Consider the following 15,944-nt stretch of genomic DNA (forward strand, 5'->3'; position numbering starts at 1 on the left):
TCTGCCCTCTCCCGCCTTGCAGGTGAAGGAATCCAAGCGCCAGTTCATCTTCGACGTGGTCAACGAGGGCGGAGAGGCGGAAAAGATGGAACTCTTCGTGAGCTTCTGCGAGGACACCATCTTCGAGATGCAGATCGCCGCACAGATCTCGGAGCCCGAGGGCGAGCCTGAAGCTGACGAGGAAGAGGGCGCCGCTGAGGAGGGCGCCGAGGAGGGTGCGGCGGGCCCCGAGGGAGCGGCGGGCACGGCGGCGGCGGGCGCCACGACGCGGCTGTCGGCGCTCGCGGCCCGGGCGCTGCGCGGCCTCAGCTACCGCAGCCTGCGGCGGCGCGTGCGGAGACTGCGGCGGCTGACGGCGCGGGAGGCGGCTACCGCCCTGGCCGCGCTGCTCTGGGCCGTGGTGGCGCGCGCGGGCGCGGCGGGCGCAGGGGCTGCGGCGGGGGCGCTGCACCTGCTCTGGGGGTCGCTCTTCGGCGGTGGTCTGGTGGAGGGTGCCAAGAAAGTGACAGTGACCGAGCTGCTGGCCGGCATGCCCGACCCCACGGGGGATGAGGTGCACGGCGAGCAGCCAGCGGGCCCCGGCGGCGACGCAGACGGCGCGGGCGAGGGCGAAGGCGAGGGCGACACGGCGGAGGGTGCCGGCGACGAGGAGGTGGCAGGTCACGAGGCTGGGCCAGGCGGCGCTGAGGGGGCAGTAGCTGTGACCGAAGGGGGCCCCTTCCGGCCCGAGGGCCCTGGCGGCCTCGGGGACATGGGTGACACCACACCAGTGGAGCCACCCACGCCCGAGGGCTCGCCCATCCTCAAGAGGAAGCTGGGGGTGAGAAAGAGGGAAGGGTTGGTGAGGGTCATGGGTGCGGGAGGGGAGAGATGGGGTGAGCCTAGTGACCCTGGGAGCCTCACCTGGCTGGCTGCGTGGGAGGGGCTTGGTGCGCCTCAGGTGGTGGAGGTGAGCAGAAGCCCTGGGGTCACAGAGCTTCGGGCAGGTGCTTCCCCCTCTCTCAGCCTCAGTCTCCCCCTCCGTGCAGTGCGCGGCATCGACCCCCTGCCTGCCTGTAGAAAAAATACACAGCTTCCGTTACCTGGGAGACATGGAGAAAAGGGGGCCCAGGGAGGAACAGACGGGTGGACTCTGAGATGCACACCCCATGCACACACCCCATGTCCTGATGCTCCCCTGGCCCACAGGTGGATGGAGAGGAGGAGGAGGAGCTGATTCCAGAACCCGAACCAGAGCCAGAGCCAGAGCCAGAGAAGGCAGAGTGAGTGGTCTTGGGCAAAGGTGCTGGTCATTGCCTCTGCCCCTCCTCACCCCTGTGCTGTGAGCCTCCTGAGGTCGGGCCCCAGGCTGCCCAGTGTCAGGGACCTCACCCAGCTGCAGCCTGAGGCGAGCACACCCCTCCTACTGCGTGCTCTGTTGCCTCTGTTTGCAACCCTGACCTGGCTCTGCGAGTTGGCCTTTTTAGGAGGCACTCTCATGTGCCTCCTTCTCCAGGATGCCCACCCTGATACCTGCTGCTCTCCAAAGTGGAGGAGATTCTCCTCCAGGTTCCACAGTCCCCCATCCCCTGGGGGCGGGGGCCTTTGTGTTGTCCTGGGAAGGAGTCCCAGGCACTGTGTGGACCTCTGGCCAGGCAGGGTGTGGGTGGCTCTGCAGGAACGCACTGTGCCCTCTTGACCTCTGTGCATCCTGCCCTACAGTGAGGAGAATGGAGAGAAGGAAGAAGTCCCAGAGACACCCCCAGAGCCCCCCAAGAAAGCACCTCCTCCACCTCCCGCAAAGAAGGAAGAAGCCAGAGGCGTCGGCATGGAGTTCTGGGGAGAGCTGGAAGTGCAGAGGGTCAAGTTCTTGGTGAGGACCCAGCTCGGGCTGGAGAGACACGCTCCCTTCCAGAGAGACTCAGCTTGACCCTCCACTCTGTGCCTGGCTTGTCCTTGAAGGGGGCCCAGGCTAGGGAAGGGGGGCGGCAGAGATGCACCCAGACACAGCCAGGATCTAGGCGCAGGTGGCCCCCATTCTTTCCCCATTCACAGTTTGCATTCCAACCCACATGCCTCAGCTCAAGAACTCCCCACCCTCATGGCCTGTGTCCAGCTCAACCTGATCACAGCCCCACACTTTGGTCCTCCCATCTTGGCCTGTCTTGACTCTCAGGCAGCCCCGGCTCCTGCTGTGGAGAGCCTGGGTGTGATCTGGGCCAGGCAGGAAGGAGCACACTGGGGAGGCAAGGCCCAGCCAGACATGTAGGGGTAAGGATGAGGTGGGGGAAACGTAAGCTGGACATAGGTGGTTTATGAGAATTCACTGGCAGAGTGAGGGGTGGGGGCAGGAAGGAGGAGGGAGCAAAGGAGGGATGAGGTCGCATAGGTGCAAGGTGGACAGGGTCGCCCCGATTCCAACCCCAACCCTCCATATTCCTCTGGCTCCATAACCATGAACTAGGCCCCACCTCCCTTGGCCTCAGTGTGCTCAGCTGTGCAGTGGGCATGCAGTGGTACCCACTTCCTGAGGTGGTGATGAGCCTTGAACAAGATGGCACCTCATCCAGGCCTTGGCACACAAAAAGCACCCAAGATGCAGGCACTTTGCGGCACCAGGCCCGGTGACTGTCTATGGGGGCGCCAGGAGGCATGGGCTGTGCAGGCTGGAGGCTGGTCTGTGACGTCCCTCTCTGTACCCTATCCTCAGAACTACCTCTCCCGGAACTTCTACACACTGCGCTTCCTCGCCCTCTTCTTGGCGTTCGCCATTAACTTCATCCTGCTATTTTATAAGGTGCTACCCGTGTGGGGCCGGGAGGAAGATGCCCTCCCCGTCCTCCTCTGGGCTGGCGGGTGGGAGGCCTGGCCTCGTGTGGGTTCCCTGGTGGACTCTCTTCCCCCAACCCCAGGAAGGGGCAAGATGTTGGCCTCAGGAGGCTTCAGGCTGGACATCTGGGGCTTGAGACCCTTGTGGGGCGAGAGGGTTTGTAGGCGCCCCTGGCACAGATGCCGAAGTGTTCACAGGAGCCAACATGGGAATAGACCCTCCTTGGCAGCCCTCGTCCTGCCACACTCACCCATCCAGTTAAGCTGGAGAAAAGTTTGTGGGGAACAGGAAATGATCCTTGGGGTCCCACCAGGGATTCTAGCTAGAGCCCAGAGCCTGGCTTCTGTGAGGTGGAGTCCTGGCTCCATCACTTACTGGCTGTATTGTGTGGAGCAAGGTACCTAACCTGTCTCCACCTCAACTTCCTCATCTGGAAAATGGGCTAGTAACAGGGTCCTGAGTGGGTTCTGGGTGTCAGAACTTTGAGGACACCCACGCTGACTTCTCCCTAACTGTCCCCGCTTCAGGTCTCAGATTCCCCGCCAGGGGAGGATGACTTTGAGGGCTCCGCAGCTGGGGACCTGTCCGGGGCAGGGTCTGGAGGTGGCTCCGGCTGGGGCTCGGGGCCTGGCGAGGAGGCCGAGGGCGACGAGGATGAGAACATGGTCTACTACTTCCTGGAGGAGAGCACGGGCTACATGGAGCCCGCCCTATGGTGCCTGAGCCTGCTGCACACGCTGGTGGCTTTCCTTTGCATTATCGGTTACAACTGCCTCAAGGTGGGCTGCCACACTGGTCCCTGGGGGCCAACACGCTGCTTCCCTGTGGGCGGCGCGCTGGTCCCTGGTGGGGTGGCACGCTGGTCAGGACAGAGGCTGGTCAAGCACTCTGGGGCTCTGAGTTCAAGACTGGGGTCTTCAGCCAAGGGAATGGATGTGGGTCATGGCAGAGGAGCCAGGTCCTGGACCACCCACCCGTGCATGGGCTGCAGGTGTGAGCATACCGTTTCTGAGTAGAAAGACAGGTGTGTCCTTGCCTGCTGGGGGGAGTGGTGAGCTGTGAGGGCCCATGGGCTGTCAGATGAGCCTGAGGTCTGTGATGCGTGCCAGGCATGTTATAAGAGCCCATGTGTGTTTCCCAAGTGCCGATGATTCCAGAAAATCTTGCTTTTCTCTTGGGCACACAGAGTTCAGTCTGTTCTGAGCTCCTGCTGCTCTCCTATCCACCCAGGACTCAGGACGGCCTGAGTTTGGGTCTTGCCCTTTAGCCTCAGACTACATCAGGCACCACCCCTGGGCTCCCACAGCTGCCCCATCCCCACTCGTCTTCCTCCCATCCCAGCTCTGATTGCTGTGGGTCTCACTGAGGCTCCCCTAGGGGGCCTGACACCTGCCCCACTCCCCCTGCCCCATCTAGGTACCCCTGGTGATATTTAAACGGGAGAAGGAGCTGGCCCGGAAGCTGGAGTTTGATGGCCTCTACATCACAGAACAGCCCGAGGACGATGACGTGAAGGGCCAGTGGGACCGGCTGGTACTCAACACACCGTAAGCTCCCAGCATCCACCTCGCTCCCTGGGGTGGGAGGGGAAGAGGGGAGAGGAATCTTCCATCTGCTGGTTTACTCCCCAAATGGCTGCAACAGCCAGGGCTAGGCCAGTCTAAATCCAGGAGCCCAGAATTCTATCTGGGTCTCCCACATGGGTAGCAGGGGGCCAAGCTCTTGGGCCATCCTCCATTGCTTTCCCAGGTGTATTAGCAGGAAGCCGGATCAGAAGTGGAGCAGCCAGGACTTGAAATGGCATCCGCATGGAATTTCAGTACTAGAGGCAGAGGCTTAACTCGCAGCACCACAGTACTAGCCCTGAGAAATCTTTCTCTAGTTTGCTTTTCCAAATATATTCAATGGCCTTGGCTAGTCCAAGCCAAAGCTAGGGGCCTAAAAGTCCAGGTCTCCCATGAGGGAACAAAGGCTCAAGCACTTGTCTCCTAGATGTATTAACAGGGGTCTGGATCGGGAAGTGGAGCAGCCAGGATTCGAACAAGTTCACGTGGGATACCACAGGTGGTGGCTTCACTCACTGTGCCACACACAGTCCTGAAGTTATTTTCTTACTAAGTCGTTGCTAGTAGAGGAGGAGTGGGGAGGAGGAGGGAAGATAAACCGCACGAGCACATGCTGCGCTCTCATTGTCATTGTCAGCCGCTCTTGTAATTTACACGTGCCTTGTGTGCTTAGCCAGGAGGGAGGGAGGGAGGGAGGAAGAGGGTGTGCAGACTATTGAAGGCAGTGTCTGCCTCCGAAGCCTTGACTGCTCCAATAGGGAAAACCAGACTCCTGGAGCCCCAGTGGCTCCCAGGGCTGGGGTGGGCCCAGGGACACGGGATGAGTGTGGATTTTCTTCTTGGTGACAGGGGTGAGCCATGATCGCTGGCCACCTGGGGACATCTGAGCATCCCAGGACAGGGAGGGCCATGCCCTGAGGGGTCCTAGGCACCTCCTCACTCCATTCCACCCACCCCCCCCGCCCTCATGAGCTACCAGGGCTTCTGCTGGGGAGGAAAGGGGCCGGAACTGGCAGATGACATGAAATGAAACTGTGCAGAAGTGGGTGTGAGGCCAGGCTGCTGGCTCAGAAGCCCCCCACACCCACGTGCCGGCGCTTGCGAGCTCTGTGGGTGGCTCTTGGCACCCTTTGCTCTGAGTGCCATGAGCTACCTGTCGTGCCCCCGCCCCTGGGAGAAGCCTGCTATGTGTTGGGGGGCGGTGAGGGTGGAGGTACACTTCAATCCAGCTTGGCGTGGCTGTGGTGGCTCATGGGCACTTGCTGTGTCTGTCTGTCTGTCTCTCTCTCTTTCTCTCTCTCTCTGCAGGTCTTTCCCCAGCAACTACTGGGACAAGTTTGTCAAGCGGAAGGTGAGAGTCCACACGTGGGGAGGTGGACGGGCCTCCCGGGCTGGGTCCCAGCACTGCCACACCTGGGCTTTTGTGTGTGACCTTGGAGGGGCACCTGTCTCCTCACAGGGCAAGGGCATGGCAGTCACACTCCCCTCTCCTCAGGGAGGCTGCACATGTCAGTGTGGGGCTTGTGCTCTCTGCAGGTAGCAACTGTGAGCGCCTGCGCGCTCAGGGGTGCCTGCTGCTCCTAGTGTGTGTCAGCCTTCTGTGCCTCAGTTTCCCTCACAATCAAGGTGGGGTGAGGACAGAACCAGCCCTAAAGGATCATACAACTGCCATGGGGGCATGACCTAGCACTCGAGCCAACACCAGACACGTTTTGGCTGCTCCCATCCCTCACTCATATCACAAGCAACTACTAAGCACCTGTTGTATGTAAGGAACTGTTTGGGGCACTGGAAGGCAGCAGTAAACAGCACAGCGGTTCTGATGTTGGCATGGGGAAGATGGCTGGTGGGCATACTGATAAGAGGTGGGTGGCGAACAGGGCTAAAATGACCAAGAGAGGGGAGAGGTGTGCGTGTGTGCTGGCAGGGAGAGGCTTCTGCTGGATACTAGGTGATGAGCAGGTGGGGAGACAGCCAGTGCAAAGGCCCTGAGGCAGGAGCCACTAGATGAGGCCGGTGTGGCTGGACAGAGTATGTGAGGAGGCAGACAGGAAGAGCTCCATTCACAGCTGATCCACTTCCTCCACTACCTCCCTAGAAACAATAACTGTCCCAGGAAATTCAAGACCTCTATCATTTGGGGGTCCCCCTCCCCTCCCGAGGATCCGCAGAAAGCCCTTGTCTCCTTTCCAGAAAGGTGACCCCTAAGTTTCTCACATGAAGTTTAGAGTGTCCCCAGAGTCCTGGGGCTCACAATGATGTCCTCAGCATGTGTAGGCTGCAGTCGCCTGTGCACTACCTGCCATCTCTCTGGGCAGGTCCTGGACAAACACGGGGACATCTTCGGGCGGGAGCGCATCGCCGAGCTACTGGGCATGGACCTGGCCTCACTGGAGATCACAGCCCACAATGACCGCAAGCCCGACCCCCCTCCGGGCCTACTGACCTGGTGAGCCACCGGGGTTGCCCTGCAGGTCTAGGAGGTCAGCGGAGCAGGGGCTGGGCCTGACTCTCAAGTTTCTGGCCCCCCTTGCCTCCCCCTGCACAGGCTCATGTCCATTGATGTCAAGTATCAGATCTGGAAGTTTGGGGTGATCTTCACCGACAATGTGAGGAGGGGCCCTCGGGTGGGGGGCATCCTGCAGGGAGGAGTTGGGGGTCACCAGAAACATTGAGCCCAGACTGACCCCTGCTGATCTGGGAATGACTGTGTCCCAAAGACCCTCTTGTCCTTTAGTACCTTATTGGAGTGCCTTGTAGCCCTAATCTGCTACCCCTTGTATACAGCCCCCACTCCCCAGGAGGTCATCATTCCCTGGGGCTCCCCAAACAGCAACCACACTTTCCCCCGTGTGCCTACAGTCATTCCTGTATCTGGGGTGGTATATGGTGATGTCCCTCCTGGGCCACTACAACAACTTCTTCTTCGCCGCCCACCTGCTGGACATCGCCATGGGGGTCAAGACGCTGCGCACCATTCTCTCCTCAGTCACCCACAATGGGAAACAGGTGTGAAAGGGGCCCCGACACGGGCCGGGGAGCGTGAAGGAGGACCAGGCTGAGAGGGCTGCGGGGGGCAAGAAGACCCCTGGCGGTGGGGGATGAACATGAGGGATGGCAAGCCTGGGGGAGCCAACCCGTGCCCTGTGTGCCCCCAGCTGGTGATGACCGTGGGCCTCCTGGCAGTGGTGGTCTACCTGTACACGGTGGTGGCCTTCAACTTCTTCCGTAAGTTCTACAACAAGAGTGAGGACGAGGATGAGCCTGACATGAAGTGCGATGACATGATGACGGTGAGCCCCTCCCGCATGGGCTGGTGCGCAAGGGCCTGGCACTCAGTCTTCCCAGCCAGGAAGGGGGCTCATGGGCAGACCCAGCTTGCAGGCTTGTCGCAAGCAGGATTCTGCAAGCAAGTCTGTATGGCCGGGTCCTGGGAACAGCACCCAGACAAGTAATAATGTGAGCTAGTGCTTCCCTGTGATTTGACTCTTGCAGTTTTGGGGCGAGTATAATGGCGCAACAGATTAAGCCTCTGCTTGCAATGCCAGCACCCCATATCAAAATGCTGATTCACATCCTGGCCGCTCAGCTTCACATCCAGCTAGGGAGCACATCCAGCTAATACACCTGGGAGGCAGCAGAGGATGGCCCAGGTCCTTGGGCCCTTGCACCCACGTGGGAAATGTAATAAACATAGGCTTTTGTGTTTTTTCAGATTCATTTATTTTAATTGGAAAGGCAGATTTACAGAGAGAGAGAGAGAGTGAAAGATCTTCCATGTGCTTTTTCACTGCCCAGTGTCTGCAGTGGCTGGAGCTGAGCTGAGCTGAAGCCAGGAGCCAGGAGCTTTCTCCAGGTCTCCTACATGGGTATAGGGTACCAAGGCCTTGGGCTGTCCTTCACTGCTGCTTTCCCAGGCCACAAGCAGGGAGCTGGATGGAAAGTGGAGCAGCCAGGCCATGAACTAACCACTTGGTGGTAGAAAATTAGCCAGTTGAACCATCATGCTGATCTGTTTTATTTATTTTTTAAAGATTGATTTATTTTTATTTGAAAGGCAGAGTTGCAGAGATAGAAGGAGAGAGAGGAAGATCTTCCTTCCACTGGTACTGGCTCATTCCCGAATAGCCACAATGGCCAGAGAAGATCTGATCCAAAGCTGGCAGCCAGGAGCCTCCTGCGGAGGTGCAGGCTCCCAAGGCTTTGGCTCATCCTGCTGTGTTCCCAGGCCATAGGCAGAGAGCCACTTCAATGGTCCCAAGCATAAACTTTTTAACAAAGAAGTAAATGCAAAAATGAAAACTGATTATGGAAGTGGGGCTGCCCTACATGGTTCGGGACAGGCTGCTCTCCACGCCCCGGTGCCTTCGCCTGTGAGATGGGGCGTGTGCTGAAAGCACCTTCTCTGGCATCCTTGCTGAGACCGGCTGCGAGGTCTCTGCAGGGTGTGTGTCCGAGCACAGGAGCTGGCTGCTCGCAGCGCTGCGTGCGCTAAGTCCCCAGGCCCAGCCAGCTCCGCCTGTGCATACACATCCCTGTCTACTCTGTCCTCCCAGTGGAGTCCAATCACTGGAGGCCCAGGCCATAACCAGAAGCGGCCTTGTCATCTGCTTCCCTCACCCTTCCCCGGGGCAAGAGGTGTCCAGCTCCTCAGGTTGCCATTCAAGGTCCCAACAGCCCTGGCCTCGCTGCCAAGGCCTGAGGCCCATCACAGCCATGAGCCTTTTCTCGCTGCTCCCTTACCAGCATGAGGCCTTCCCCCAGGGCCAGGCGGGACATATTTCCACCCCCACTGGCTCTGCTGACCTCAGACGACCTGGGGATGAACTTGAGTTGCCCACCGTGGCTCACACAGCCAGGGAAGAGCCAAGCCTACCTGTGTCTGACCTGCTTGAGTCTAACCACAGTCCCTCTTGCTTTTTTGCTTTCTGGCTTCCTGGTCTTCTTTCGGTTCCCCTAAAACTGTATGCTTGTTTCTGACTCAAGTCCTTTGCACCTGATGTTGTCTGGCCCTGACACATTCACACATGCACAGGGACACACATATTCTTTCACTTGTCATATCTCTTTTTAGCTCACATGCTGCCTCCTACAGGAAGCCCTCCCTGACCACTGGCTGGACCAGGTCTCACCCTATCCTCCCCTACTGTCACTCACAGGAGTTCTGTCTTCCAGCCTCACTAAACCACCTTTCATTTCCCACAGGAGTGCCATGCAGTCTCCATTCCCCGAGGATGACATGGCACGCATGGTCTGCTCTGCCAGGAATACTAGATCCCACCCCGCTCACCCCTGCTCCTTACCCAGCACCTCCTTCAGGTCCCCTCTTCCAGGAAGCCTCGCCTGATCAGCCAGGCCCGCTCGAAGCCTCCCCTGGGCTCTTAGAGCTTCCCGTGCTCCGCCCAGCTCACCTCTGATCATGCCACGTCCCCTCCTGTCCCCTGGGCCTCCCCGCTCCCCTGTCCTCACATCCCTGGTATGCTGTTCTTGTCGCGATCCTGGCCGTTTCTGGGCTGTCCCAGTCTGATGCCACCTCAGCAAGCCCCGGGAGGTCCTCCCCCGTGTCTGCAGCACCAGTGACTCGCGTGTCCTCCCTCCCCCAGTGTTACTTGTTTCACATGTACGTGGGTGTGCGAGCCGGTGGAGGCATCGGGGATGAGATTGAGGACCCAGCAGGCGATGAATATGAGCTCTACCGCGTGGTCTTCGACATCACTTTCTTCTTCTTCGTCATCGTCATCCTGCTGGCCATCATCCAGGGTCAGCAATGGCCTCGGGGGTGGCTGGGGGAGGTGGGATGGAGCTCAGGGTCTAGAGACAGGCCAGCTAGTTCTGTAGCTGGGAGTATAGGCCCGGGGATTCAGGCTTCCCTGCTTGGGACCTGGAACAAGTCACCCTGCTGGGCGGCAGTCAGATCAACCTCCGTGTCAGGTGCTGACCTCACGTGGGTACTGTGTGCCTCGTGCAGCAAGAGCTCAGGAAGCTCCTGCTTTAGATTAGGAAGTTGGGGGCAGGGGGATGGGAGGAGTCGGAAATGGGGCAGAGGTCGGGACCTGACCCCCACCCCTCCCCTGCTACTCTCAGGTCTCATTATTGATGCTTTTGGGGAACTCCGAGACCAGCAGGAGCAAGTAAAGGAAGATATGGAGGTGAGTCATGCTGAAGGCCATCCCGAAGGATGGATGAAAGGCGCCCCCCAGGGGCACGTGTGAGCTAAGGATGGGTTAGGGCCCTGCTCCCACCCAGGGGCAGTGGAGAGGGTCCCAACTCTCATCTCTCGTGGCCACCCACAGACCAAGTGCTTCATCTGTGGAATTGGCAGCGATTACTTTGACACCACGCCGCACGGCTTTGAGACACACACGCTGGAGGAGCACAACCTGGCCAATTATATGTGAGTGCGGGCGCTCCGGCCAATCAGTGGAGATGGGAAGGGTGTGGCTGCCAGGAGGGAGCCTTGCTTAGCCTGAGTCTCAAAGGGTGGCGTGGCACCCCAGCCAGCCAACGAGAAGACCAGGGGTGGTTTTGATGGTTCCCACGACCCTCCCACACACAGGTTTTTCCTGATGTATCTGATCAACAAGGACGAGACTGAACACACTGGTCAGGTAAGGGGGCATTGCTGGATGACAAACGGGCCCAACAGCAGGTGCTGTGAGAGGCTTGGGTCAGCATCAAGCCTTCGAGATGTGACCAGCAGACTCCTCCCACCCCCAACCCTAGGAGTCTTACGTCTGGAAGATGTATCAGGAGAGGTGTTGGGACTTCTTCCCAGCCGGTGACTGTTTCCGCAAGCAATATGAGGACCAGCTGGGCTGAGCCGCCACAGCTGGCCCTCTGCATCCACCCGAAGTGCCTTATTCTGTAAGCCCCCCAGACTCCTCCCACGTACCCCTCTAGGGTGGGAAAGGCTCCCTGTACCCAAGAAATAAAAAAGTCTGTGCTACCCTTCTACCCCCTGGCAACTTGGTGTCAGGTTGTTGAAATGTAGCGGGGGGGGGGGGGGTCAGCCTCCAGAAAACACGATGACAGAAGCTAACGTCATATTTATTAGGAGGACAAGGATGTGACATGACCACTAGTGTGTCTTTTTGGGGGATACAGGGACTGGTTTCCAATACCTCCCCCAATACCCTCCACTACCAGGGGACTCATTCCTGGATATAGAGGTTGCTCGGGGCAGTAGGATCATCTGCTGGTCGCGTCTCTACAATGACAGGCCTGGAGGAGAGAGGGGAGACATAGGTCATTACTTCATTCATTCATTCACAAAGTCGTTAATAAGAAAGGGTTGGCACCGCCCTGCTGGCCCACAACCCTGTCCCCAGCCTTTGAGGAGCCCACAAAATGGACAGGAAGACCAGCATGAGTTTGGAGGGTAACACAGAATGCAGTGCGTGACCATAAGGCCAGCCAAAGCCTGGGTGGAGCCTGCAGGTGGCTTGGGAGGGGAGAGTGTTCCATGCAGGGGGGCTGAGGTGAGAGCCACAGGGGTTTGGCAGGACACACCCCGTCCCGTGGGCCATGGCCAAGGCTAACCATCCTGAGCGACAAAAGTATTTTAAGCAAGGAGAGAGGCACATGGGCAGACTCTGATTTCTGCAGAGACCCCCTCAGGCATGTCCACACGATGGAGGGGCTCCAGGACGGGACCCCCATGGGCTACATCTGAAATCATCTGTGCTCCACATGACGGTCCTAGATTATGTTCCTCAGAAGAAAATGAAAACAAGACCATGCCGGCCTAAAGAAGCAAATGGTGGTGGCAGCTACTATGTGGGGTTCAAAACAGAACCCCTTCATGGACACGAGCGAGATCGGCATCTCGTGACTTGACTGTGGTTCATGACCCGTGACTGTCCTCTGGGGGGACAGTGGTCATTCTGCTTTCAACTTGTGTGGCCCTTGATTTAGACGTGCGCTGAACCTGTGATCAAAAGTTGAAATTATGAATCGAAAGCATTCATGAAAAAAAACAAAAGAAAGGAAGGAAAGAGTGAGGAAAGTACTGCAGTATTCTAAGAGTCATACCTATGACATTCGTGAAGTCTGTTCTTTAGATATTAATAAACAACTTTCTAAAAAGTGGAAGCAAAAAGATGTGGAGAAGCTCGTCCTTACTCTACAGTGTCAATAACACAAACACAAGTCGGAGGATTTGACAAGTAATATCACCAATAGGCTCTAAAACCAATGAGGCCCAACGCGGTAGCCTAGTGGCTAAAGTCCTCGCCTTGCACATGCCAGGATCCCATGTAAGCACTGCTTCATATCCTGGCTCCTCCACTTCCCATCCAGCTCCCTGCTTGTGGCCTGGGAAAGCAGTGGAGGACGGCCCAAAGCCTTGGGATCTTGCCCCCATATGGGAGACCCAGAAGAAGCTCCTGACTCCTGGCTTTGGATTGACTCAGCTCTGGCCATTGTGGCCACTTGGGGAGTGAACCAATGGATGGAAGATTTTTCCATCTCTCTTTCTTGTATAAATCTGACTTTCCAATAAAAATAAATGAACCTTTAAAAATAATTTTTTAAATAAAACCAATGGGCAATAGTCATTTAAGCAACAGTATATCTAGCCTTTGAGAGTCTCCCCAAAAGGTCCTTCTCACAAAAGAAAAAAGAATAGCTACCCAGTGAGAAAACAAGCCATCCCACCTTAACCGAGTGACCCAAGTCATTATCACCGTAATGGGACAAACCAGCATGTGTGCCTCTTGATGTCATGTACTGAAAAGGACACCACCTCACTTCTGTGGTTTTCCTGCCCAAAATGCATAACCGGGAAACCTCAAACTTAACTGAGGGGCATTCTAGAAAACAACTTCACTGCAATCTTTTAAAAAATGGTCAGATGGTGAAAGAAATAAGCCTGCAGAACTCATCATCCTCTAAGGGCGGGCAGTGTGACCCAGTGGGTCAAGCCACCACCACCTGGGATGCCTGAATCCCACATCAAAGAACTTGGTGTAAGACGCTGTGTCTCCACTCTCCCCACCCAGCTTCCTGCGAATGTCCCTGGGAGGCAGCAGACAATGGGTCCAATCACTGGACGTTTGTGCTCCCCAGGTGAGAGAAGGGAATAGAATTCTTGGCTCCTAGCTTCAGTCTAGTCCAACCCTGGTTGTGTGGGCATTTGGGAAGTGAATCAGAAGATAAAAGACATACCTCTGTCTCTCACCAATAAGAAAGAAGACCCCCAAAATAACTTCTACATGCACCCTATGATCCTAGATTGGATCCTGAACCAGAGAAAATAATTAGTTTTTCTGATTATAAAGGGCAGCACTTTGAAACTTTGAAAGGCTGTTTGAGTTAGCAGTCTGGGACAGCGATATTGTCTTGGTTGTAATGGCTGATTTGCTGCACAAAAGCACACCCTTTAATTCAGGAGGCATGCGCCGAACTAGAGATAAATGGGCAACAGGTTTGCAACATATTCGCAAGTATTCAGAAAAAAAAAAAGTTGACGTTTTTCAACATTTAAGGAAGATTAAGGAAAAGTTGATGTCTAGAGAGTTGGTGAAAGGGAGATGAGAATTTGCATTATTTTTGCAACTTCTCTCAACCTGAAATTGTGTCCAAAGAAAAAGTTTCATAGTTATTTTTTAAAGTCAAGGAAATAAAATAAAAATACAAAACAAGGGGACAAGCATATGGAACAGCAAGTTAAACTGCCACATGGGATTCCCCTCTTTACGTAGTGGAGTGCCAGTTTGGGTCCTGGCTGCTCTGCCTCCAGCCTAGCTTCCTGCTGATGCGCCTGGGGAGCAACGGATGATGGCTCAAGTACTTGGGCCCCTGACACCCATGTGGGAGAAGCAGCTCAGGCTTTTGTGGGCATTTGAGGAATGAAACATTTGGTGGAAGATTTTTCTCTCCTCTGACACTCTACCTTTCAAGAAGATGAAAACAAGCATTTAAAAATAGATACATGAAATGAAGACACACCCTCCATTGCCATGTGAAAAAAAAAAAAAAGACTATGGGAGTATGAGAGCCCAGGAGTGCAGCACAGATCGGGGGACATTGTCCAGGCTAAAGTCATGGATGGCTGGGGACCCCTTGGAAGCCCCTTGCTTCCCGCTGGCCCCCCACATGACCTTACCTGGGAGAGCCAAGCAGCCGGAAGGTGAGGGTGGGGTCTCTCAGCTCCTGCAGCAGCTGAGGGAAAAGTGTGTCAGCTCCCGGAAGACCCTCCCCCTCTCTCATAAAGAAAGCAAGGAAAGGGCTCCACCATGCAGCCTCAATTACCTGCCCAGTGTACCAGGGGTGTGACAATAGGCCAGTTATCACCCCTTCTCTGCCTCAGGTTACTCTCCTGGAAAATCACAACCCCCACCTGCCAGGTGACTACGGGCACTGCAGGAGCTCTGGTAAGTACTCCAAGTCCATCTCCCCCCTGGCTTCCCCACAAGATGACAGGCAGACCCCAGGGAAGTTAGGCCACTGCCAGAGGCCACTCAATCCAGGCAGCCAGGTCCATGCCCCTAAGCACCTGTCCATCTCTACAGGTGCAGAGACACAGAGCTCCTTGCAGGTCACTAGACAGCCAGGGCTGAGGTCAGAACTCAATCCAGGGCACAGAGAGGACTCCCTGTCCCGAACCTCCCACCCTGGCTCAGTTCTCTGTGCACACAGCTCGCATGTGACAGCAGAGGCAGGGTCTGGATGGAGGAACGTACCTGGTCGGAGCCTGGAGCCCACACTTGCACTCCATGCTTCCAGAAGGCCTGAAGCCGACCCCCAACCATAGCTGGGAAGAGAGTGGTGCCTGTTACCCCTGGGGATCCCGGGACCTCCGGCCCTCATCTACGGCCTCCCCTTTCCTGCACATACCCACGGCCTCCACAGCTTCTGTCATGGGGATCTCGGGTGTGCGCAGGCCCCGAACTGGGGTGCCCTCTGGGGTCACCAACTTCAGAGAGCCTGGAAGGTAGGGGAGGGAGAGAGGAGGGACTTTAAGAACCGTGAAGCAAACTTTTGCTAAGGACCAGACAACAAATTAGGTATAAACAGCTAAGGCGCTCCGGGTTTCTGAGAGTCTGGGCCTGGGCATCTGGGTGCGGGACCCAGGAAGGGGAGGGAGGGGGGAGGGCTCATACCGTCCATCAACACCATCACCATGTCTTCCTCTACCTGGGTCACCTGCACTGGCCCCTTGTGCTCTGTTTGAGAGGAGGGGGCCGTAAGGACCAACTCTACCCCCTTACCTTTTCCCTGCACCACACTAAGACCGGACCCTATGTTAGACAAGCCTTCAGGTCCTAAGCAAGCAGGCTAAAATCCCGCCCATTTTCAATCGCACCAGTGACGTGAGACGCGCCTAAGCCTTGCCCCAACTCCGCCCCTCAGTCCCGCCCTCCGCGAGACCCCCGGCTCACCCGTGCTCATCTCGCCCAGCCAGCAGGAGAGCGCGCCGAAGCGCACCGTGTGGAAGAGCACGGACTTGGCCGGCCGCCCGGGGCTCACGCCGATGCACACCGAGGGCAGCTCGGAGCCCGGCGCGGTCAGCAGCGCGAAAACCGGCAGAGGCGTGGGGAGCGGGAACAGAACCTGCTGCAGGCCACAGG

The 15,944-nt window shown here is 57.0% G+C and overlaps 2 protein-coding genes across 2 annotated transcripts in view; one reads left to right on the forward strand and one right to left on the reverse strand.

The window, feature by feature from the left end:
- The window catches only part of RYR1 (ryanodine receptor 1), a 101,359-nt gene extending 90,032 nt beyond the window's left edge, over positions 1-11,327 (forward strand). The window contains exons 89-104 of the mRNA XM_058674101.1: positions 23-820; positions 1,189-1,262; positions 1,702-1,852; positions 2,690-2,776; positions 3,337-3,588; positions 4,226-4,356; positions 5,683-5,725; positions 6,693-6,823; positions 6,923-6,983; positions 7,237-7,383; positions 7,533-7,667; positions 9,978-10,134; positions 10,459-10,523; positions 10,668-10,768; positions 10,931-10,982; positions 11,098-11,327. Coding sequence (XP_058530084.1) covers positions 23-820; positions 1,189-1,262; positions 1,702-1,852; positions 2,690-2,776; positions 3,337-3,588; positions 4,226-4,356; positions 5,683-5,725; positions 6,693-6,823; positions 6,923-6,983; positions 7,237-7,383; positions 7,533-7,667; positions 9,978-10,134; positions 10,459-10,523; positions 10,668-10,768; positions 10,931-10,982; positions 11,098-11,193 — 2,481 coding nt within the window. The 3' untranslated portion in view covers positions 11,194-11,327. The remainder of the gene's footprint in view (positions 1-22; positions 821-1,188; positions 1,263-1,701; positions 1,853-2,689; positions 2,777-3,336; positions 3,589-4,225; positions 4,357-5,682; positions 5,726-6,692; positions 6,824-6,922; positions 6,984-7,236; positions 7,384-7,532; positions 7,668-9,977; positions 10,135-10,458; positions 10,524-10,667; positions 10,769-10,930; positions 10,983-11,097) is intronic.
- Positions 11,328-11,405: 78 nt separating this feature from the next.
- LOC131482254 (mitogen-activated protein kinase kinase kinase kinase 1-like) lies at positions 11,406-15,942 on the reverse strand (the record flags this gene model as incomplete). The annotated part of the gene is made up of 6 exons (XM_058674864.1): positions 11,406-11,595; positions 14,480-14,535; positions 15,057-15,127; positions 15,211-15,300; positions 15,477-15,539; positions 15,756-15,942. Coding segments are annotated over 6 exons (537 nt in total), but the record flags the coding sequence as incomplete, so codon positions are not given.
- Positions 15,943-15,944: the final 2 nt, after the last annotated feature.

This window comes from Ochotona princeps, chromosome 16, assembly GCF_030435755.1.
Source record: "Ochotona princeps isolate mOchPri1 chromosome 16, mOchPri1.hap1, whole genome shotgun sequence".
Lineage (NCBI taxonomy): Eukaryota > Metazoa > Chordata > Mammalia > Lagomorpha > Ochotonidae > Ochotona > Ochotona princeps.